This window comes from Talpa occidentalis, unplaced genomic scaffold, assembly GCF_014898055.3.
Source record: "Talpa occidentalis isolate TD23 unplaced genomic scaffold, MPIMG_talOcc4v2.1 talOcc4.2, whole genome shotgun sequence".
NCBI lineage: Eukaryota > Metazoa > Chordata > Mammalia > Eulipotyphla > Talpidae > Talpa > Talpa occidentalis.
In genome coordinates, this window is record NW_023602073.1 from 15,329,967 (window position 1) to 15,354,781 (window position 24,815).

Genomic DNA, 24,815 nt, shown 5'->3' on the forward strand with positions numbered 1-24,815 from the left:
GAGGAACAGCTTTTGGGAAACCTGTCACTTCCAGGGATTTTGGTAATTTCTGGAACCACTTTGAGTTTAATCTGTGGGCACACCCATAAACACACAAAACAAACACAGCCACTAGGCATACCACAGAGAATCCATCACACATCTACAAAGTCCCTTCTAACATAGCTCACAAAACCCAGAACATCTAATACACAGACAAACATGGATTTTGCTTGGTAATAATCATATATACCACATGACATTACACACACAAGTTGTATCATTTACATGCAGCACACACCATCATACACCTCCTTTGTCCCCAACCACAACACATCACCCAGTCTGCATGCACGTCATCAATACTGCTGAGTGCAGCGTAGAAATTCTGTTATTTCACAGCTCTGTGCTGAAGCTACTAGATATTGGGGATTAATCAGTGAAAGATGCTAGCACAAACCCATGATCTTGTGGGACTTGCATGCTCGTGAGGAAGGCAGAAAGTAAGCAAGATAATTAAATATTCAGTGATCAGTGTAATGGAAACAAAATAGCCTGGGGAGGGGACACTTTTCAACTGGAGGACACAGCAGTCCTGGTTGAGTGGAGTGCAGAAGGACTTGAGGAAAAACAACTTAGGTATCTGGGGTGATAGTTCCCCACAAAGTTATCACTAGGACTACAGATCCTATTAAGGACTCCAGTTGTTATAGGACAGGGAGAGGGGCAGCCCAAACCCCGCAAACCTGCCTATTCTAAATGGGTTCTGCCATCCGCCGCATCAACACAAAACATATGACACTTTAATGGGAAGGAACTTTAATAAAAACTAGGAAACAATACAGGTAAGGCAAAGAGTCTAGTTTCTAAATGAAGCACCCAAAGTTACCCGTCCCCTCGTGGGTAAAAGTCCATCCATATGGGATCGGCCCAGAACAAGGCCCCAAAGCCTGCTACAAGTCTAAAGCATCTTCCAGTGGGGACCCACAGAAAAAGGGTCACAACAACCGGACAAGCCCGGAAGGAAAAGAGCAAAATCAACATCAAGATAAAGCTGCCATTGTCACCTCCCCACGGGTCTCACCCACATCTGTGTCACCCCGTCTACGACCAAAAGACAAGCGCAGTTTCTTCACGTGTCTCTAGGCTCCATGTGCCTCCTCCAGGTCTCCTGGCTCATCCTGCTTCCTTCCTTAGTCTCTTCTTCAGCTTCTCCCCTTCCTGCTCAGCTCCACCCTCCCTTGGGTGGGGCAGGGAACCTCCCCTTTCCTGGGGACCACCCTGTTGCACAGTGATCTCACCCACACCAATTCTATGAGGTCTGACAACCTAGACTCCCCATAAACAGGGAAGCACCACCAGGCACTGCTCTCACTGCTCACCTAGTTGTCTCACCACATCACACACATCACCTGAAGCACTGGACTCTCCCCACTTAGGGGACATGTCTCTGAAGGCTCTTCTGCATCCCTCACCCTCTCAGCCCTGGGCTCTGCATGATCCCCTCCTTCACACAGCAGGTGCCAGGGGTAGAGATCACAAGACAGACCCTATCATGAGCTTGTCTTAGTCTGGCTGCTGCTGTGTCGGGGTGGTTGATCCCCTGTGGTGTCCCTTGTCTCCTTTCCTGGACCTTTGACAAGACAACTAGGGATGAGCTGTGCCTGGTGCAGAGTCTCATCCACGACAGTGGTGGTGGAGCAGATGCCAGGAGTTATCATGGGAACAGGGACCTCTGTCTGTGAATCTGATGCCTCAAGAAGGGCCTCTCCCTTCCCCACGAGGTGACTGCCCCACACGCTGTTCAAGGTCACGATGGGATTTTAATTTGTCCCCTCTGCTGTTGTTCTGAAGGAAGGGTGCTGTTCCTACCAGGCCCTCCAGTCAGGATTCCTGAGTGTAAAACCTCTGGCATTTTGACAAGTTTCCTCCCTCATCTGTCTGGACCCGCCCCCTCATCAGTTTCGTTTCTGAGTTGACTCTAGTCAGAGGAACTTCCCTTCCAGGAATCCGGAAGTGGAGCTGCAGAGCGACTGGCAGCGATTTTGTGACTGACTGCTCTGTGAGGAGGAGTGAAAAAGTCCAGACCAAGGTTTGCTCTGGGGTGGACTGTGATTTCTGCGTATGTGTGTGTGTGTGTGTGTGTGTGTGCACATGCAGTGGGTGGTGGGTGGCAATATGGAGCTCCACCAACTGTGAAACTACACAGGACTTTGCTTTCTACCTCTCTCTATCCCTCTGCTTTCCCTTTGGAAACTCCATGACACAATTCAGATGGGGCTGTGAGCTGATGAAGGGCAGGCACTAGGGTTCAGAGGAAGGGCATCCCCAGGAGCACAACCCCAGGCATAAGGAAGGCTGGTGCAGCCCCTGGGAGAAATCCCCTCCGCGGGAGAGCAGTCTGCAGAGACGTACTCTGGCTCTTAGAGCAAGACCTGAAAATAGGGGGAAATAATCTATCCCGTTCCTTGTTTTGGATCTGCTTTTAGTCCAGGCCCTGTGAGTGCAAAGGAAAGGTCTCTCACTTCCTCCCTCAGCAACTCCCCACACATGGCAGCAAGGGGAGGGCAGCAGCACTGGGAGCCTGAGCAGCTGCAGCTGTGGGGAAGGGCAGACCCTCTTCTCTGGACACGTTTCCTCTGTCTCAAGTCTCAGGTACACACTGGTGGACACTGGGACAAGGAGCCACAATGTACAGGCCTTGCCCTATGCTTCCTGCCTCCCCACATCCTGGTTCTGCAAATTCCCTCAGCTCAGGTGCCCTGACCTTGTCCTGGGAGACCTGTCCTCCCCTTGAGGGAGACAGTCACCTCCCTTGTGCCCAGGGACTCTGCTCCCAGCACCAACACCTTCTCTACCACCCTCTCCAGCTCTCCTGCCTCAATGTGGTCTCCATGCGAACTTGAATAACCTGGAGCCCCTTTTACTTTGTGGTTATTGGTGGGGTCCAGAGAACCAGACATGGGGGTGTGAGGAGAGGCAAGGCTGATTGTTCCCATGTACTCTGTTCCCCAACCATTCACCTCAGTGATGCTAGCAGGACAAGGTAGTAATCAGGGCCGACTCTCCCGAAACTCATTAGACATGGAGAAAGTTTCACTCTCCCTCCCTGAGTTCTCTTCTCTCCTGCGACTTTTGTGAACCACCTCTTTCCTTTTCTAGCTCTGTTAGTACCCGAGCATTGTCACTGTCTCCCATGATGGAATATTCTGTACTTGGATATCCTGAGACCATTCTCAGATGTTAAGCGTTTAATTTTTTTTCACATTTTATTTAAATTTTATTTTTTATATTCCCCATACAATTACAACCCCCTTATGTTGACCCCAATCCCTCCTTTCCCCGCCTTCCAACCCCCATAGAGTGTCTCTGGTTCATAGTTGTTTGTTGATTTTGATATTTTCTTTCTTATAGTTATTCTTTTTCCTGGTCCCTTACTTAAATTTTCTAGATTCCTGCTATGAGTGAGACCATCCGGTATTTTTCTTTTTCTTTCTGGCTTATTTTGCTGAGCATGATCCCTTCCAGCTCCATCCATGTTGCTGCAAATTGCGTGTGTTTCTCTTTTTTGAATGCTGAGTAATATTCCATGGTGTATATGTACCACATCTTCTTGATCCAGTCATCTATTTTTGGGCATTTGGGCATTTGGGTTGTTTCCAAAGCTTAGCTATTGTAAATAGTGCTGCTATAAACATAGGGGTGCGGGTGTTCTTTGGAATTGATGTTTCTGTGTCCTTTGGGTAAATACCTAGGAGTGGAATTGCTGGATCATATGGAACTCTATGTTTAGTAGGTCCAGAAATCTCCACACAGCTCTCCATAGTGGTTGGACCAGTTTGCACTCCCACCAGCAATGCAGAAGAGTTCCTTTTTCTCCACACCCTCGCCAACATTTGTTGTTGCTAGTTTTTTTAATATGTGTCATTCTCACTGGTGTGAGATGGTATCTCATGGTAGTTTTGATTTGCATTTCCCTGATTATAAGTGAAGGTGAACATTTTTTCATATGCCTGTTGGCCATTTAAGCATTTAATTTTGGCTGGTCAGACTGAAACAGTGGATTTAAATGTTACTGAATTTTAATCTAAACTGAAGTGGGCAAATATGACTGGGATCACCCTACTCTGCCACAGAGGAATAGGTGAGGCATCTTTCAAATTGCATCCATTTCTCTCTCCAGAGAGAAGATTTCAACAACTGTGCAGGCGCAGAGGCTCAGGTGAGGCTTCTGTCCTTCACTCTGGAAAATCCTGTCTACTTCATCTCTGCCTCTAACCTGATATTGGAGCTTTTCAGGAAGGGCCATGGCCTTAGCCACAGCTACCAAGAAGATGAGGGAGGAAGCCACGTGCTCCATCTGCTTGGAGCTGATGACAGAGCCTGTGAGTATCCACTGTGGGCACAGCTTCTGCCGCCGGTGCATAGAGGGCATCCTTGAGAACCCACGAGGGACGTCATCCCTGAGGGAGCCCCAATGTCCCCTGTGCCGGGCACCATTTCAAAGGGAGAGTCTCCGATCCATAAAGCAACTGGAAAACCTCATTCAGACTGTCAGGGAGATAGACAGTGAGAGGCTGTGTGAGGAACACGGGGAGCGGCTCCACCTGTTCTGTAAGGACGACGGGCAGCTCATCTGCTGGCGCTGTGAGTGCTCCCCCCAGCACAGAGGACACAGCACGGCTTTAGTGGAGGACGTGTATCCAGGCTACAAGGTGAGTGGCCACAGTCTTTAGCAAGTGCGCCTCTCAGGTTGCACATTGTCACTCCAATCAATTGTAGTGAAAACCATTATACTGACCCTAAAATAAATTTGTACCATTTCATTTGCCTAGTTTATTACACATCCATGTTGAATTTATTACATGTCCACCCCGTGTCCATCTTGACCTTCAAAAGTTGAGCAGAATCCTTTCCTGTAAGAACTTCCTGTAATGAACTTCTCCTGGACAATAGATTTTGCTCTCTGTCACAATGGCCTCGTTCATGGCCTCACCTTGAATATTTAATTGGAGACACCACAGCTTGCAAGAGCACGGGAAAGAATATGAAACCCCAGGGGTCAGAACCACGACTTTTTAGATAGCCACATTATAACGTTGAGGAAGGAACACAGGACACCTGACATCTCTTGGTGTGGGTGGTGAGGGGGGCACCAAGGGGCAGGAATGAGTGTAGGGGGAGACTGCCCAGAAGTGAGTCTAGAAGGACACACACAAAACCACCGTGTGTGGAGATGAGTCAGGATTCCAACTCAGGGACATCACGTGTCAGGGGGTATACCTGGTCAGGGGGTGTGTGATGGAAAAGGCAGATGAGGCCGTGAGAAAGGAAATTAAGAAGGAACCTTGGTATTTCTCAGAGTCTAAATCCTGGTCCAAAGTTGGGATTTTATTTGTGGAGGGAAAGATCAGGCTGACATTTAAAAGAACATTCTGGGTGCACAAATAAACATGAAGGACTAAAATCAAAGTTAGTCCTCTAAGAAAACGGGATGGAAACAGGCTTTAGCAAGTATAAAGAAGGACAGCTAAAAGATTTAGAAAGAATTGGTGAGTTTGAAGCCTTGAGATATTCAGGCACCGCCACGTTTCTCACACAAGAGCTGCTAAAGTGAGGCTCCCTGTGCTGTGCAGGAATGAGGAAGAAGGATTCCTTCCTCCTCTGCCCTGTTGACATTTGAAGGAAAAATTCCCAGAGTGGGGCTCTGTGTTCCCTCATCCTTGAGGTGCCTGTGTCTTGTGTGAAGGTTCTGGATCCTGTGTCAGGGCGTGTCAGTCCTGACACCCTCAGCGCACTCACCTCCCCCTGTAAGCCCAGGAGCAGCTCACCATTGTGATGGGGCAGATCCCATAACTTGCCCACCAAGTAGTTAAAAAAAAGCAACATAGGGTGATGGACGTGGCCTCAGGAATCTGACTGTGGAGGCTGAAATATCGTAAGAGTTTCAGTTGTTATTAGATGGAATGTGTGAGCGACTTAGTTATTGCCTTCATGACCTGGTTTCCCCATCTCTTAATAGAGGCTGAAAACGTGAGAAACTGTGTGACAAGGAACCCTAGAGATAGGTATGGAAACTAATCACTCTAAGTTGATGTCATGACAGTTCTTCAGGTGACAGCAGAGCTCCCCCTCCCCTATGAACTGGTTCTGTAACTTCAGCTGCCATCCTGGGCTCTCCTACTTGACTCAGGGTCACATGTAAACAGTTCTACGTGTTTCAAACACTCTGTATTATGATTGGTCCAGCCTATTATTTTATAAAATTTACTTTTAGATGATTATAATCTTGTACTTTATGCAGCATGTCCCTGGCAGACTGCAGTAATGTAAATAGCTTAGTCTATGGTCCACAGATGAGCTGGGAATCACAGATCGCCCACAGCACAGAAAGATGCCACAATCCTGCCACTGCCCATGGCCACTGAGGGCATGAGTTACATTAATGCCCTTATGTTGCTTCTTTTAAAGCCTAAGGACTCAAAAATATATTCAATGTTATGGTACATCTTGGAGGCTGGGATTCTTCTAGGTGCCAATGAGAGTTGTGAAATGGACAAGCCATAACTCACCCAATTTTTCCTTCAGGAAAAGCTCCAGGAGATTGTGAGAAAAGTGAAGGTAGTGCTAGACCAATGTAAGAATGTGGAGTTGTTGAGGAAAGATGAAATAAGACAATGGGAGGTAAGAATTTGATTTTCCTGATCTCAAACTATTTTCCAGCCTAGAATTTAGGCTTATGGTGATAGGGAAAAGTACTCATTGATGGTTTATTCTCTTTAAATCAGACCAAACTGTGGAACCCCAAAGTATGCCTTTTTCTTTAATATTTGCCATTAGTTGTCTTCATCTAGGAGAATTTTCCTCTGCTTTATGTTTCTATGACTAGTACTTGGCTAGGTGTCCTAATACCTCAGTCAGGAGAATCACAAATGTTGTGCTCCTTACATTTCAAGTTTTCAATGACTGAAATTACCTCCTGTCTTAAGTTAATGAACTCACCTGGGCACATTTACCACAGTACAGGGTCTGACCCTCTACTTCCTGGTTCTAATATCAACTTTAGCGAATACAAAAAGAGGACCAGTGCAGGAGACACTCCCATAACTCCAGCTTGTGAGACTGTTGATGAGGATAGAGCTCTGTAAGAACTTACACACTTCCACTGCAGACTGTGGGTCTCTAACCAGACCATGCAGGATCAGAGACACATTCTTTTATGGAAATATGGACATAATCCATTCCTTAGTAATCAAATTTATGAGTCATTTTCCTCTTTCAGGGTCTCTTCCCACATTTGTCCTATTCTTTGTAGATGTGCATATGTGAAATATAAACTCCTCCTATTCTCATGTTAAAATCCTCAGAAGTTCGGAGGGCCTTGCTAGGAACCGGCAAGTGGAGATCCCTGTCACTGTAGTCATTGCAACTGCCTCTGTCTCCTCCCTTCTGGAATCTCGGGTAGTGGGGAGAACTATTGCTACACACCATATACAGAAACCATGCAGTGCCACAACTTCCACCACAACACCATAGTCACTGAAGCACAGTGTGACTTGAGAAAGCACCCATGGAAATTACACTCTGTCCTCCCCAGAGAAAACCGAGTATCTCAGCATTTTTCTTAGTCTCATCCATAAGGATGATAATTGAATTTGGGCTGAAGGCAATAATATTTCTGGTAACTATCCAGACCTCCCCGAGTTGAGAATCATAGATTCCTACCAGTGTGTTGTTTTAAATTCAGACTCATTTACATTCGTTACAAGCCTTTATTTGAAGATATCTACCCACAACACACACACATATAGATAGCTTCTTACATCCCCAGTAACGCTTGGTTTTATCTTACAAATGATAAGTTCTTTGATCTAGGCAAATTTCATGATTCTGCGATTCCTACCCTCTTCTTTTATCTCTTGGATGAGATGAAGGAAAGTGATGAGGTGCCAACATAGTTATGATCAGCTTTCCCACTTCTGAGTGTCTGCCTCATGGGCTGGACTCTGCAGAGGGAGCTGGACACTTTTTGAGCTCCAGTGCCCATGGGAAAATGACCCACAGAAGCTAAGCAAACTTTTCTGAGGTGTTTGCGCTAAGTACACCTTACCTATCATTGCTATATTACTCATTTCTAACTGAGCAGCCCAGTGGCATTGTGCTCAATTGTTTTCCAGCCGTTGCCACTCTCCATCTACAGAACTTTTTCAGCATTAAAACCAGAAACTCCATGTCCATTAACAATAACTCCATTGCTCTCTCCTCCCAGCTCCTGGCGGCCACCATTCTACTTCATTTGTTTCTCAATTTGACTAGGACCTCATATGAGAAGACTCATACGGTCTTTCATTTTTCCTCTTTGGCTCATGTCCTTCTGCATGAATCTTCAATACATGGCCAGTTGGGCACATGTTACAATTTTTTCCTCCCAGGGGTGAGCAGATTTGCACTGTGTCTCAGTCACACCTGTGTTTACTGACTCACCATAGAGGTACATTTGGATTGTTTCCCCCTTTTCTGCCTACTTTCTTGAATCTAGGAGAACATAGAGCTTCGGAGAGAAGAAATGCAGTCTGATTTACAGAATCTCCACAACTCCCTCCATGAAGATGAAAGGAGACTGGAGAAAGCGAAAGAGCAGCTGCTGAGGAGACGGCAGGAAGGTGAAGCCAGTCTGGTAGAGCAGAGCTTGGAACTTGAGAGCCTTATGCTGAAATTAGAGAGGAAATGTCAAGAATCAGCCCTGAATTTGCTGCAGGTAAGAGAGGCTGTGAACTTCTGGACAGAAAAGAAGTTTAATCTGCTCCCTACTATTGAGTGGAGAACAATGAGGGAACATGGGAAGATTTCTGAGACCTGTCTACTTCACTTAATTGTGGCACCAAAATTAAAGACACATTGTTTAAAATCTATATCCATATCTGCTGGCAGCATTGGAGGTCCTGGGGTCAGCAGGTGTATCAGAAATTTAAACTTTCTCTGGGTAGATGTGATGGTTTCCTGTTTTTATGGAACCACAGCAAAACTTCCTGCCATTTATTTGCCCCTGTCAACTGTTCATGGACCCCTTCTAACCATCTCTTGAATAGAGTGAGGCAGCCAAAATAATGGTAACCTTCTCCTGATTCACTTATTGTCTTGGGCCATAAGCTCTTATGGGACCTCCTTTCAGCTGCCTGAAGCTTCCAGCAGGTGAACCTAAATGCCTGGAATCCAGTTGCTATTGCAGGACTGGTAGTTACACTGTGAAGGTGAGGATGTAGCGTGACAGCGCCCTCAGCAGGTGACACCGGCTGCCTCCACCTCAGTGGCCCAGCGCCAGGGTCTGGGCAAGGATTCACTACTGAGGACCTTTGTCATCAGTGATCTCTGATATGGGCTCCTCAGAAACAAATTAGGTCACTTATAGCAAAAGGTAACATGATCAAGTCCCTGAGGTCACAGGCTGATGTGAATGCAGTCTGCATGACTCCCCACAAGCCTGAGCAAGTGCGATCACACACTCATACACACTGGCAGGGACTATCCTAGGGGACGGGGACGGGAATCGTTCTACCTGGGTATGCATGGGTGTCTCAGGCTGGGTCACTCTGCTTCCTGGGGTGGAGTGTTCATAACAAGTAACCCCCTGTGTGAAGTGACATGACATACTGATTTTCCCACACTTACCTTCTGTCTTTGTTTTCACTGTAGAGTGTGAAAGACACATTGGAAAGGTAAGTCTGTCTGAACACATGGTTTAGGGGATGTGAGGATGTGTGGGGTCCAGAGCTGAATGGAACGTCTACTGCACAAGGTCTGTTGTCGGTTTATTCTAGGCAACCAGATGTGAAGCTGAAAACACCAGAGGACCTCTCTCTGGACCCTCAAACCGTGTACAATGGTTCTGAGCTTTACTTTTATTTGAAGAAAGTGTTTAAGTTCTTCCGAGGTATGTGAATCAAATAACTGCCTTAATGTTTCACAGGAAAGGCCCCTTAAGTGGTAGCCAAGCTTCCTACCTGTCCTGCTCAGACTCGTAGGCAGAGAGGTTGCTGAGCTGTTTTCAGTGGGTTAGGAACAAGCTCCCTTGGGTGTAGACAGGGAAGTGGCAAACTGTTCTCTCTTCAGGCTCTTCGAATTCCTCCTCTCCCATTGATTTGCTGTATCAACCAGGCCAACCACTACCTCATTTTCCCATTCTGAAAAATAAATGTATGAACAGACCTTAATTCAGTGAGCTTTCATAAAAATCAAATGCAACAGCAGGTGTAAAGTGTTTAGAACAATCCTCATCATGATGTTTATTGTTAACATTTAACATTAAGTGATGTTTAAGAAAGATATATCAGTATTCAGGACTAAGAAGAAAATGGATTATGACACCATAAATAGTTGAATCTTAATGAAAGCTAGTATTAGCAAACCCAAAACCTTAATTCTTATTTAGTACTTGCCATGCTCCACATGTCCACAATTAAAAAATTCAAGCTAAATTGTTTTAATAATTCCTTTGGCTGTAAAATCTGAATGAAGCTGAAACGATTCTCCATGGCTGGAAAAATATTCAGTCACTTAAAACAACACACATATTATTATCTCAGAGGTTTGTAGTTCAGATATGTGGGGCTCACATCAGCCAGGACTTATGCTTAGGGCCTTACAGAGTGCAATGAATGTGTTGGCTGGGCTCTGTTCCCATCTGGAGGCTAGACTGGGGAATAATCCACTTCCAAGCTGACTCTGATACTGGGCAGAATTCAATTATAATGATTATAGGACTTATGACTGCTGCACCTCCCCCTGCAGTGACCTTTAGGGCTAATGGCTTTCACCACGGTCTGGCTGGGCAAGGAACCAGCGCACAGGGGAGTACAGCAAAGTTCCCTGAAGACATAGATAAGACAGATGCTTATCAAAAGATAACGACCACCAGGAACCACTACAAGAATGCTACTACAAAAAACCTTATTTCGTCTTTCTAGAACTACAAATTTTATTCCCTTATTGTCTTTCTAAACTTCCTTCTTTCTTCTATAAAGGTCATTGGTTGTTAATTAAAAAATCATATGAAATCCTTAACACAAGGCTGACTCAAATGAAACATTACTAAACCCTGTAATAATTAAAATATAGTTTAGGTGAAAAAGTAGTTAATAAAACAAAAAATGCAATTACATAGTTTAAAAACAAAACTAATGGTCTATCTACTTAGGAATGAGGTTAGATGTAAATCACTGCCCTGTCAGTGATAAGCTAAACCCATGAGCAAGCTGATTTCGTTGCTATTCACTGTTCCTATGCTTTTAGAAAACATTTATATACTGGTCACAAACTCAAAGAGAATTACACTCAGATTTACACTCTCTCTTGAAGTGTGTCTGTCTGTCATTTCTATCACCGACTCCCTGACCACCCTGCGTGTTTCTCTCAACCCTGAGACGGCCTCATCGTCTACTGCTGAGCTGGTCCGCGCCAAGCAGCGCCCGAACGTGGGGCCCGACCTTGCATTTCATTGAATTTCCACCCAAAGAAGAGGTGAGTAATGAAGAGATCATGTTGGGTAAGCTATCTCCCTCCTTGTGTGTGAGTGTGAATGTGATTCCCTTAAATATACCCTCTTTTAAACAGTCAGGGATAGGGGGCCTCCCCGGTGGCGCAGCGGTTGAGCACTGGGTTGCGAAGCTGCCCGCGGCCTCTGCGGCGCCGGTTCGATCCCTGGCTGCTCCCCGGCCACCGGAGGAGGGTCCCACATGGCGTGCAGACCTCTCCTGCCGCCCGCTGCTCCCCCCAGCAGTGTACTTCGGTCCTTCTGCCTGCTCTGCTCCCCTCTCTGGCTCTGGTGAATTCTCTCACCCTCCCGCGCTTCTGACTGTACCCAGTGCATGTATAAACAAAACAAACAAACAAACCAACAAACAAATAAATAAAGCATGCCTCTATTAAAAAAAAAAAAAAAAAAGACAGTAAAAAAAATAAAAAAAAAATAAAATAAACAGTCAGGGATAGGATCCTCACTGGAGCGTCCGGAGCTCGCTGATAAAGGGTGATCAGTTTGAGATAGTGAGAAGTTTTTCTAAGTGTGAATGCTCGTGGTGCTGTGTGTGTGTGAGAGTGTATGATTACGGCTCCACGGCCTCGTGGCTATGGAGACTGAGTGGGCTGCACCTGCGATTCCCGTGGAGGAACATCATACGGCATAATGGTCATCTGCTCTTCGGAGCAGCCTGGTCCGGGATTTATACGGACAGACCTTAGCTAAGACGCCTCCGCAAGTTCCCGCGAGGGACACGGGCTGGACAGCACAGTTGAAAGAAATCTTTGCTTGAGTGAACAAAAGCACCACGAGACCATGGGTCAATTACAGACCTAAAACAGAGATCTTTTTCTATCTATATTAAAAAATATGATTGAAACACGTGGTATTAAAGTAAATAAGAAAGCTCTACTGCAACTTTATGAATTTATATTACGGGTATGCCCGTGGTTTCCAGAAGGAGGCAGTCTATCACTAGAAACCTGGAAAAAAGTAGGAAAGGAAGTAAAAGAATTTTATGCCCTTCATGGGCCGTCTCAGTCCCAACGTAGGATTTGTCCTTGTGGGTACAAATTAGAAATTTGTTGGTTGACACCACTGAGGCAGAATTGTGGGATAGTCAACAAAAAGAGATTCAAGATAATCTTAAAAACAACAAAAACCTAGAAACAACACCATTACTTGCTCAAGCCTCCATTCCCACATTAGAGGAACCCCTTCCCCACTCGGAGGATGAGCTTAATGATCATGAATATACTGAAATGTTAGATAAATTAACTTTCAAAAATGATAAACCCTCCCGCCCAACCACTAATCTTTTTCTAATTGTTACCAAATCTAAAACATTAAATACCATTTCTGCCTGTAAGAGGGCCATTAGGTGGCATTCTAGGATCAGCAAAAGAGACTAACAAAAAACGGGAGACTTTTCATTTACTTTTCCTGTTGTTGGACCTCCGACCTTAACTTGCGCTGATGAAGAAGGCCCTACATGGGAGGCCATCCCCATAAAAACTCTAAAAAAAAAAAAAAAATTACAGTTAACTGTTCAGACAACAGGTCATAACTCCCCTTATACTTATCAAATTATTGACATGCTATCGGCCATTTGGATAACCCCTTATGACTGGCATAATCCTGCCAAGACTGTTCTTCCTTCAGGAATGTATGTATTATTTCACATGAAATATGAGGACTAAGTACATGCATTCCTTAAAAAACACAATAATAAGGTCAAGGCTGAAAAAATTTCCCTTTCTATGTTCAAGGGAACAAACAAATATATTAAGTACACAGACAGACTGCCCTACCAAAAAATGTTTTAATCAAAATTAATAAGTTGGCTATAGTGACATGGAAAAATCTTCCTTCACCTAAACATAAACCCACTAACCTTACTAATATACACCAATGCCAGAATAAAATGTACCAGGATTTTGTGGCCAGATTACAAAATGCTCTGAATAAGATTCTTCCATCTTCCGGAGCATGAGATTTGTTGTTTAAACAACTTGCATGGAAAAATGCTAATTCCCTCTGTAAAGAACTAATTAAACCTATAAAAAAAAAACTGGTACACTTCAAGATTACATTAAAGTTTGCTTAAATGCTTCCCCCGCGGCACTAGATCAAGGGTCTGAATTAGAGAAAATAAATAAAAAAACTCAAAAACTTATGGCTGTCTGTACCCCTAAATAACATCAAAGAGGACTCAGCTGACAGCCCCTTATTAATAAAACAATTGCCTGAACAGATAGGTCGTTTTTGCCTGGCTGGAGGCAAAATGAAAGATGCAAAACAAAAGGTAAAAGAAAAAATAGCCTGCAGTATTAGAGAAAGTGATCAGGATTCTTGGGATAGTGAAATTGTTTTTCAAAAGCCAAAAGTTGATTCTAGAGCCAATACTGACCTCTATGCAGAGGCATCGGCTCCCAATTATGAGACCATTCCAAAATCCAGCCCAAATTTCCAGCCCGGACTTGGCTAAAATTGTTGAGATAAAAATAAAAACTCAAAAACAAATAAGAGATTATGTGTCATGATCTTAAATGAAACAAAAAAATGCTCCAATCTTTTCCTGTTAATTATTTGGGGAGGAGGCTAGGTTCCCCCTGGTGGAGTTTTGCCATTTGTTTCTTTTAAAATAAACAAACAAACAAACAAACAAATAAATAAATAAATAAGGCATTTATAAATAATAGTATTCAAAGTTCATTCACTATTGTTAAAGTGATAAAAAATGGTTAAATATGAGTGTATGAGACTATATGACTATAATATAAATAAAAGGTTTTTATTAAAATAGTATAAACCCACTGCAGTGGGCTGGTGGGAACTGCCCTTGATCTCAACAAGCAGCTGCCTGGACTTTTTCTCTGGTGTTGGGATCACTGACAGGTCTCTACTACCTTCCTGCTGTGGAGGACTGAACTTTTCTATTATCCACCTTAAATAACTATTTTGGTTCATTCTACAAAAAAAAAAAAAAGTTCCATTTCCCTGTGTTTCTCTGATTTTAAAGTCTAAATTGTCTTAGGCAAAAACTGCTGAGTTACTTTTGACGTGCTAACAAGCTATACAGAATGCTTATTGGTTGAATAAAAGCTTTTAATTTTACTTATTGGACCTGTAAAAGATTAAGTTTCTTGTTAAAACAAACTAACCTGGTAAAACATAAAGTGATGATACAGACATTTTTGAGCTAAATTCTAAACCTCAAATTTTACAGGCAGACTGTAAAAATTTACCTTTTCTCCTGTTCTCAAGATAACAGTGTTCTTTTATGTTTTAAAATATGACTGTTCCCAGTGAGATAATGTATTAACAACCTAAAGCCAAACAATCATTTCTTAAAAATGTAAACTCCAAAAATATTTTCTTATCAAAAAAATTAGTAAAAACTGCCGTGACTGCTGTGGTCTCGAGCCCAAGGTCTTTGGTAATAATTAAGATTAGACACTTATTCTGTGTACAGATTTTAGCTGTTAACTCATTAAAAACCTCAGTATCTTCACACATATTGGTAAAATAACTATATTTCAAAATATATGCACATGGCCAAAATTTTAAATGTATATCAAGAGATCTCTGTATCTGTTTGTCTTTCTTTGTGTTTGTTTTGTTTTTTACCTCCGGAGGACTAATTATAGACGTTGCCTTTATAAATTATCATAAAACAAATCTTAAGATCTTGATCAAACAATTTTTTAATAAACAAAAACTAGTTTAAATTTTATGATATAATTCAAAGCATATATGCCTTAAAGTTATGTTAAGTATTAATACTTTGCTTAAATGTGTTTATTTCAAAAGAAATTTCTGGTATAAAAGATACTTTTGTCTTTCCTACTGAGTCACATGCATGTGAAAAATGTACATAGTATCTATATGGTGCTCTGATTTTTTTTTTTATTGATTTGCCTAATTGCTTCTTTATTAGCCAGCCTAGAAAAACCTAGTATGTGCCATTATGTTATTAACAGCCATGCAAAATGGAATTCCAGTCATAACAAAAACTAAAGCTACAACTAAACTTTCAGGTTTACTTTTTGCACCTATTTGTGAAAGCTGAAAATTCTAATGTCATATTACCTTGTGTGTTCACATTTAAGTCATCTAGTACAAAGAGAGGACAGTATTATAATGTATTATAATGCCTTACTGCTAATGAAAGATGTGACAATCCTAAATCGATGTAATGTGAAATGTGTGTTTACAAAGAAAAACATGTATTAAAAATAGATATTTTAATGGTCCTAAAAGTAAAGTGATAAGTGTTAAAGCAAATGTTGAAGGTCTAAAAGAATTAAAAGTAACAAAGCTAAGGAAAGTGTTGAAAATCTCAAAAAGGAATTTTACAAAAAGAAATTTTGTATACTCAAATGATTTATATTATTTTAGTGTTTTTGGGAACACATTAGCTGAAATAATCTTTGGTTAATAATAACTGAGTTATAATCTAATGGGTTGTTTCAAAACATGGACTTGTACACTAACATTGGGTATAATCTTGGCCCTTGTCTAGGTTAATGATGTTGGGTACATAATGTCTTTTAGTGTCTGAAAAACTAAGGTTTTTGAAATGACAATTAAAGGTTATGATTTGATTGTCAATATTATACTTAGGGCTAGAATTTTTATAGAGATTAAATATGGTTGTTTTTGCTGTTTTCTAAGTATTTATGACACAGCTTCCCAAAATCTAAATTAAAGTAAAATTTGGTAGCCTGTCATTTAATCGATTAAAGGAGATTTTGTGGAACCTCAGCAGCTGGCTTTAGAGACACTCCACAAACTTTCTCCTTTTCCTCCTGGGAAGAACATTAGATAAATTTATCCTATCTGGTTTACCTGGTAAAGTTACACTACAAGGGAATCACTGTCACTTGGAAAAATGGTAAAACTCTAATACGTACAAAAATGTTTGCATTGGTTTTCCAAAACAAAATCTTTCAATAATATCTGCAGGACTTGTTTCTACACAAAATAAAAAGAAAAGGCCTCAATTGATTAAAAATAATAAACTTTTGAGAGTAAAAATTTTTCTACAAAGGACTGTATAGACTGTTGGAAATACACATAATTTTTACTGTTTTGTTTGGCATAACATTGAAAATGTTTTTACATTTTGCCTTGATTCAACAAAGTTTTCTTGTTTTGACTGACCACACTCTACAGCAATGTTTTATATATATATATATATATTTTTTTTTTTTTTTTCTTTTCTAGCAGAGCTAACCTTTTGTGTGGCTTTGAGTACAATTCTTCCAGGGAGTTGACATAGAGCTAAACTAAAATGTGGAGAAACTGCTGCTTTGTTCGTAGGATTCCAGAGACCTCTGAAAATGATGACAAAGCTTGCCTCCATTGGCAGAACTGAATAACCCGATTCCCTGGACAAAAAGCTCTGTCATAAAGCCTGAACTCTTTTGTGGCGGCTCCTGAGAGCAATGTTACAATTGCCACAATCTCGCATCACTAATAGGTGGCTGTGCTGTCTTGGCACAATGCTCTCTGCCCCTGTGAGCTGGACTGGACAGTCAATGACGGGTAAGATCAGGAAGTGAGTCCTGACAACCTAAGACAGACGCAGTCCCCGAGGGGATTTTGGTTCCCACCTGTTCATCCGTGTAAAACAACAGGAACAAACAGGCCTGTGAATGATTGAGGCACCACTTAAATATGTTGCCAGTAACTAAGCTCATAATAAAGGAATGTAACCATGGAAACAGACTATAATGCGTGTAGTAAACAAAATAATCAAACATAGAAATAAATATAAGCTAAAAAGATAGTAATAATAGAAAATATATAATCATAATAATGAATCAGAAGATCTAGAACACATTTCCAGCAGGGAAAATAACAGTATGAAATGTTCTTGATTTATATGATTTTGTGAAAAGATAATAAGCAATATGTAATGATATGTGTTACGGTGATTACGTATACTTTGATAATGATTAACCAGATTTTGTGCAAAAACAATGAAAGTAATTATAGAGAAAATGTATAAAAAGAAAAGCTTGCCTTCAATAAATTGCACTCAGATTTTCACTCTCCCTTGAGTGTGTCTGTGTGTCATTCTTTCTTGTCCCTCGCCCTAAGTCCTTCGACCACCTTTAGCTCATTCTCAATCCACCCTGAGATTGTCTCAATCTCCCGCCACCGCTGGGCTGGTCCGCGGCACTCTTTCGTCTTTTCACTGCCTTTAATGATGTACACTTCAAACAACCTGGACAGGACACCGCTAAGATCCCAGTGCGTGCCTACGTTGGATACCCCTTTGCTCTGCTTTTGGGTAAGGCCTCAGCTACACGCATTCAATCGCATGGGACTTCTTACTCCATCCATTGTTGCGGTTGCATTGTTACTAATTGTATTACCCCTTCTCTCGCTCGTTTGTACTCTGTTGTAACCTTACTCAAAAGACCCTACTATGTTATGTTACCTGTTGATTTACATGATATGCCTTGGTATGATAATACTGCCATGCAAGTTTTACATGAAGTACATGCTCTTCTTCGTCCTAAACGTTTTATTGCTACCCTTATTCTAGCATTGCTGCTCTGATTTCCCTGGTTACTTCATTGGCTGCTTCCTCCATTGCTTTAATTCAGGAAGCTAAGACGGCTTCTTTTGTAAATGACCTTACCAAAAACGTGTCCATGGCGCTTGCAACACAGAGGGACATTGACTATAAGTTAGAAAGAAAGTTAAATGCTCTGAAAGAAATTGTTATTGCTATTGGCAATGAGGTTCAACTTCTTAAGCAACAACTGTCTACTCGTTGCCATGTTCTGTTTCGTTTCATTTGTGTTACGTCTTTACATTATAACTCTTCCTTACATTGGAATCTCAAGAAAAAATCACCTATTGGGCATCTGGCATGACAATGACCTTTCTCACGACCTTTTGTCTCTCCAAGCTGAAATTTCTACTGTCAGTAAGTCTCATCTGGACACTTCAGTCTCTTCCTTTGCCCATTCTCTGGCTTCTACCCTCCAAACTCTGACTCCTGCTCATTGGTATCATCTTGTCCTCTCTTTCATTGCTCTTTCCCTACTTGTCCTTCTCCTTTGTCTTTTTATTCCCCTCTGCGTTCGCTCCCTTCACAGGTCCATCCATAGTCTTCAACGAGATATGTACGCCTTCCAGCTCTGTTCTAAAAACAAAGGGGGACCTGCTGCACTCCCCCTGCAGTGACCTTTAGGGCTAATGGCTTTCGCCACGGTCCCTAGGTCCGGCTGGGCAAGGAACCAGCGCACAGGGGAGTACAGCAAAGTTCCCTGAAGACATAGATAAGACAGATGCTTATCAAAAGATAACGACCACCAGGAACCACTACAAGAATGCTACTACAAAAAACCTTATTTCGTCTTTCTAGAACTACAAACTTTATTCCCTTATTGTCTTTCTAAACTTCCTTCTTTCTTCTATAAAGGTCATTGGTTGTTAATTAAAAAATCATATGAAATCCTTAACACAAGGCTGACTCAAATGAAACATTACTAAACCCTGTAATAATTAAAATATAGTTTAGGTGAAAAAGTAGTTAATAAAACAAAAAATGCAATTACATAGTTTAAAAACAAAACTAATGGTCTATCTACTTAAGAATGAGGTTAGATGTAAATCACTGCCCTGTCAGTGATAAGCTAAACCCATGAGCAAGCTGATTTCGTTGCTATTCACTGTTCCTATGCTTTTAGAAAACATTTATATACTGGTCACAAACTCAAAGAGAATTACACTCAGATTTACACTCTCTCTTGAAGTGTGTCTGTTTGTCATTTCTTTCGCCGACTCCCTGACCACCCTGCGTGTTTCTCTCAACCCTGAGACGGCTTCATCGTCTACTGCTGTGCTGGTCCACGGCATATGACCCTGGCTTTTTCCTGATTGTTGAAGAGATGCTGTCCTCATCTTCTAGAACACTATCAGCTCTATAAGGCACCCCTTAGTGCTTGCATGGCAAGGCTATTATGTCTTCAAATAAGTTCAAGGATATGACTTGCACTTACTGGTTACTTACCAAATACCAGGAATGTCTCCAAGCACCAGGCATCCATTAGCTCCTTCAATCCTCCCCACCATTACTGTTGAGGTGTGATGATTTCCTACTATAGTATGCAGAGTCTCAGAAAGTGACTTGCAGAGCTGTGACTCACAGAGCTGAGAGTTCTGTATTCTCAGCAAATAAAACGTGTCTTTCTCTTTTATCAGTCAGCGTGACTCTGGATCCAGACACAGCTCATTGTGAACTAATTCTGTCTGAGGATTGGAGACGTGTGACCGGTGGCAGCCCCAAGAAGGAGTATTTGTTTTTTGGGCAATTTTGTCGCTTACCCTCTGTTCTGGGCTGTGAGCGCTTCCGCTCAGGAATATATTACTTTGAAGTGGATGTGGGAGAGGGATCTGGGTGGCGCATAGGAGTTTGTATGGGAAATGCGCAGAGGTACAAGGTCAGGACCCCAGAGCCCCAGCTTGGTATCTGGGCCATCAGACTCTGCCAGGAGAATGGCTACATGGCTCTTACCTCTCCACCAACTCCCCTTCCATTGAAGGAGCGGCCCCTGCTTGTGGAGTTTTTCTGGACTGTGAGGCTGGACTTGTGTCCTTTTATAACATGACCACTGGCTCCCACATCTTCACCTTCCCAAGGGCCTCCTTCTCTGATATTCTTCGACCTTATTTCCAGGTAAATCGTTGTTCTTTATTCCTCCCTCCACCATTGGAGTCTCGTTAGGAACAGTCTCTTTTGTTTAACCATTATAGAAATATAATGTGAGTTCTATTGGCAAAGCAATGTGATCTGTTTCCCTTGCTGCTCTTTCCCCTAAACTGGATCGGTGCTGAGTTCTCAGTGGACACTCAATGATGTGCAATAAATGAGTGGAAACAGCCACTATACAGACACCACAGAAGATCAGCCTGACCTGCGGGGAAGTGAGAGCCCAGCAACGATCATGCATCACCCTCTCCATCGTGGGTTCAGATCTCTGATTTCCAAGGGTCCTGGTCTGACCAGCAGGGTGACCAGACATCTGGAGGGCTGAGTGCTCCCACTGTGTTTGATACCAGCAGAGTCACCCGTGCAGATGAAGGAAGCGGCATTGTATCTGTAAGCTGCATAGAAGAGCAGGACACCAAAAATAGTATTTCTTTTCACCACTGACATGATGGGCACATTAACTGAGAGAATTATTATTATGAAGTAAATTTACTTCTAGTAGAAGAGAAATTTTATTGAAGAGATTATTTAGTCAAACTGAAGACTGGGCTCAGGAGACCAGCATCAGATTTCTTTGAGACTGACTGGTCACTCATCTGAAGTTTTGGGCCCAGGTTTATACATGAAAATTACATGCACAGAAAGAGAACATATTGTTTTTTCTTACTAAAGCAGAAAAGACATCTACTGAATTTCCAACAATGGTATGAAGTGAAGGAGGTTGGTTCCTGTCCACCTCAGTTAACTAAGAAAGGAGAAATACTGTTCCCACTTCACAACAACCAGTTTATTCCACACAGCTCGTGGAGCAGCAGGGCTGTGTGTTTGGGAGGATGTGAAGACAGAGGTTACTGAATATCTCATCCTGAAAGGAGCACGCCCTATCATCCCACTTTGGCATAAAAATTATTTGGGGCCAAAGGCAGTTGTGTCAAAAAATGTACAAGAGAAGCTCTTGGCCCTCCCCTTGTTTGCCAAAGAGGAGGGATAGAAGTGAATTCCTAGAGACACATCTAGACCCTGAGGCAGCACTACAGGCACACACATAAAGAGCAGGTAACACTAGCCCTTGTCTTCCATCACTTGCCCCATATCTTTGCCTTCCCATCATTCCCCATCTAGAAATTCATCTCTCTTTGTCCTGTCACTTCTCTAAGAATCTACTGCTCATTAGTTAGCTTCTCCATGAGCTTCAGTTCTAAACACCACCTGTGTTCCTAGTCTCTGAGTTCCTGTGAGTAATAGGGGTGCACGTGTGTCCAGGAAAACTTCCTGCTTCTCCTTCCTCTCTGCTGCAACCCCATTCACACCACGTCTCTTCACTCTGCTCTCCTGATGTGTGAGTTTTCTCCACCGACCTGAGTGTCTCACAATTCAATTCAAATCTGATATAATGGAGTTCCAACAGAGCCCCCGACCCCCAGGATATGGGCTCAGTGCCACACAGTCTCCAACCCCACCCCTGGCCTCACACCTCTCACAAGCCCACATTGTCACTTGTGCTTCTGACTAACTGGCTATTAATCAAAGGTACCTTTGACTTCCTCTTCCAGTTCCATCATTTTCAGGAAAAGGTCACAGAACCTAAGGAGATACTGAGTGTTGGAAAAGTCATGATGCATTTTTGCAGCAGATGGCCCTAGAAAATGTGTCATGATTTTTCTGACACCCCAGTACTTTCCTAACTAGCTTACTGTTCCAGGTGGTGGTGACTTTGGGAGCACTTTCTTGTTCAGATTCTGAGAAGATCCATGAGAGCTCCTGGGAGTGTGAGATGGGGCCTCCCATTCCCCCTCGAAGCTTTTCCCCACACCCAGGTGCCAGGTCTGTCAGAGTCTCAATTCCGTCGTTCATCGCTCTCTCTTCTTTGTCCCACAAGAGGCTCCACACCTCAGATTCTGGAGAACTGATTCTCATCTGCCATTTCTAGCCTAGACTAGACCCTCAGGCCCCAGGCATCACCAACCTGAAGAGGAGTCTGTGCACTGGTTTTCTGGGACTTCCAAGGTGGGAAGGAATTATCAGCCCCTGGAATGGAACGTGCAGAAAACACTGCAGGTCCTTCACCCTAGAAAGTCCCTTCACCCAGGAACAAAGAGACAAAGAGATGACTGTTCAGGAAAATGTGTGGCGTGTTGGTGAGCATGTGGTTAAGGGAATATGCTAAAGTCTGAGTTTATCCTGAGTTTCTTATGACAAGGAAAGTGAGCCAATGTGTCCAATTCTTGGAAGCGGGTGTTGCCTCGTTACTTCAGGCCGCAGGCAGGGGCTCAAGGCTGCAGACTGCTCCTTCCCGCTGTCCTCCCCATTGTCTCTGCCCTCCCATACCTGCTCTCTGAGCATGATGGAAATGTGTGGGGTTGGCTGTTTTTACATGTTGCTAACATTCTGAGTGCCTGTTTTAGTGAGATACACATGCTGGGTCTGATGAAGGTACTACATGGAGATTAAAATAAGTTTTCCCAACTTCCAACACAAAGTCTGACTTATATCCAATTTCTGATTTTACTACTAAGATAACAAGTTACACCACTCACCTGGGCCTCAGTTGCTAAAGTGTAATATTGAGGCTGTGTTCTCAGGCAGTTGCTAGAAGTGCTCAGGCACAAAGCTCGAGTCATAAAACAAGACATGGGCCTTTGGGTGTGGTTAATTCCAAGATTTATTTATTCATTTATACAAGACCTGGGGTACAGGCCAGAGGCGTGGGAGGGTGAGAAGATTCAACCGAGATGGAGCGGGGAACAGAACAGGCAGACTGACGAAATACACTGCTGAGGGGAGCAGCGGGCGCCACGGAGAGATCTGCTCGCCATGTGGGACCCTTGCTGGCTGGCCGGAATTGAATCGGTGCTGCAGAGGCTGCCAACAGCTTCACAGCACTGCACTGAACTGCCTGCCCCACCAGGGGAGGCCCCTCAACAAGTTTTTAAAATTCCAAGTTAAACTCCTATCAGTGAAAACTAAGGAACAGGAAATAAAAGTACAGGAATGGAATTAATGGCTGATGAGACATTGCAAAACAATTTCTAGTTTTCCCTCTATTTTTCATTACAGTTTGCAAAGAATTACTAGTTTTTAATTTCCTTATCTGAAGGACTATCAATTTTCTTTGTTGTTATTCAGAATCTAAATGCTGACGGGAACAGCATTTCCTGTGAGCACTTTATACTTGGCCTGCCCGGAGGAGGGAGACCATCCCTAAGTTAGGTCTGCAGGACCCTAGAGGGGAGATGAGCTCGGGGACAGTCTGAGTGCATCCAGAGCGGGAAGGTGGGGTCTCTCACTTTCTAGTGCTCTGAGACTCCAGAAGTGGGTCCAGACACTTGGCCTCTGGGAATAACAACCAACACTGGGGTTTCCTGTGTAGCGGAGGCAAGAAAGTCTTTTCCTTTACTCATCATAGGCTCTTTAGGGAGGGCCTTACATGGTCAACTAATAAAAGAGAGATTAGGGAAAAGAGGTTGTAAATGTGCTGTGATGTTAAGTGTTCAACAGGCGCACAATAAAGTCTTTTGTGCTAAAGTTACAGTGCCCGTGTGTGCAGGGGAAGCTCTCTTCTCCCTGCCCCTGCTCAGATGAGCCCCCTTGGATGACAAGTCCCAGTAGCCCCCGAACCAGACTTCCTAACAAGAGGCACTGCTGGGAACGAGGGGTGCTGAGTGGCCCCCAGGGTCTATATCACACAGAAGCAGGCGGCCCCTCTCCCTCTTTCTTCTTCCCCTTCAACTTGCCCCATGGACTTGGAGGGGAGGTGCCTGGAAGACACACCTGGTGACAGATTCCTGCGAGGCTGCGCCTCCTCCTTGGCAGACACAATGGCAGTCGTTACCTTGATGTGCTGTATTTTCCATGTTCCTCCCCCCTCTCTATCCCAGGTCTCTGGGAACTGCGAGCTCCTTCCTGTGGTTCCTCCACAGAAGAAACATGCAGCAGGCTTTTGGGTCAACCCTGTTTGGCAGTATACCCCATGAAGACACGGGTTATACTCTTAAGAATATCCTTTCTTGTCTTTTTTCTCTATGCACATTCATTCTAGTAAATATTTTCCACACTGCCAGTGTTCTTTGCTTTTGTGCAACATATAAATGCACCCTGTTTAGAGCATGCATGTCCTAATAGGTTGGGGCCAATGGGTGACCCTCAGTCACACATAACACCACAAGTCACCAAACTAAGACTTAGTGTGTATGTTTACTGCAGTTTTAGTCTCTCCAGGAACTTAACCTGACCCAGTCAGTCTGTTATATCCAAAACAGGGAACTGCCTGGACGACACCTCCCTGCCCTGGGAAAGATCACCTTGCCAGAAACAAGCCACTTTCCTCATCTCCTCCCCTCCTGTCTACACAGCTTCCATTTTGTACAGTTGCGGGGCGCTCTCTGCCAGTTCATGGGATGTTGCCCAACACATGAATTCCTTCATAGATCAAAGAGGTGCTTAATTTTACTAGAATGCATTTTTTAAAGATATTACTGGCACAGAGCTCCAAAAAGATCTTTAATTTCCTTTGTGAGGAGAGCCCTAGAAGCAGCTTTTCTATTTTAATACTTAGTCTTTGACCATGGCTCCTGACACAGCTGCTGA

General features: G+C 43.2%; 1 protein-coding gene across 4 annotated transcripts; it reads left to right on the forward strand.

Annotated features, from left to right (window-relative positions):
* The first annotated feature begins 1,959 nt into the window (after positions 1–1,959).
* LOC129146374 (E3 ubiquitin-protein ligase TRIM38-like) lies at positions 1,960–17,595 on the forward strand. 4 transcript variants are annotated; one of them, XM_054698376.1, is made up of 9 exons: positions 1,960–2,071; positions 4,163–4,201; positions 4,279–4,694; positions 6,568–6,663; positions 8,519–8,737; positions 9,673–9,695; positions 9,798–9,910; positions 11,335–11,496; positions 16,724–17,595. In XM_054698376.1, exons 3-8 carry the CDS (start codon positions 4,287–4,289, stop codon positions 11,475–11,477), a joined length of 1,002 nt encoding a protein of 333 aa, XP_054554351.1. In that variant the 5' UTR covers positions 1,960–2,071; positions 4,163–4,201; positions 4,279–4,286; the 3' UTR covers positions 11,478–11,496; positions 16,724–17,595. The 4 variants fall into 4 exon arrangements, with proteins under 4 accessions (XP_054554351.1, XP_054554349.1, XP_054554350.1 ...); XM_054698374.1 differs by having other exon boundaries at positions 4,163–4,694; XM_054698375.1 differs by having other exon boundaries at positions 4,163–4,694; positions 16,727–17,595.
* Positions 17,596–24,815: the final 7,220 nt, after the last annotated feature.

Bases quoted from the DNA above. Each gene is read 5' to 3' on its own strand.
- LOC129146374 (XM_054698374.1), top strand. From the start codon at position 4,287: ATGGCCTTAGCCACAGCTACCAAGAAGATGAGGGAGGAAGCCACGTGC. The intron at 4,695-6,567 runs GTGAGTGGCCAC...TTTTTCCTTCAG, and splicing joins ACGTGTATCCAGGCTACAAG to GAAAAGCTCCAGGAGATTGT. The intron at 8,738-9,672 runs GTAAGAGAGGCT...TTTTCACTGTAG, and splicing joins CAGCCCTGAATTTGCTGCAG to AGTGTGAAAGACACATTGGA.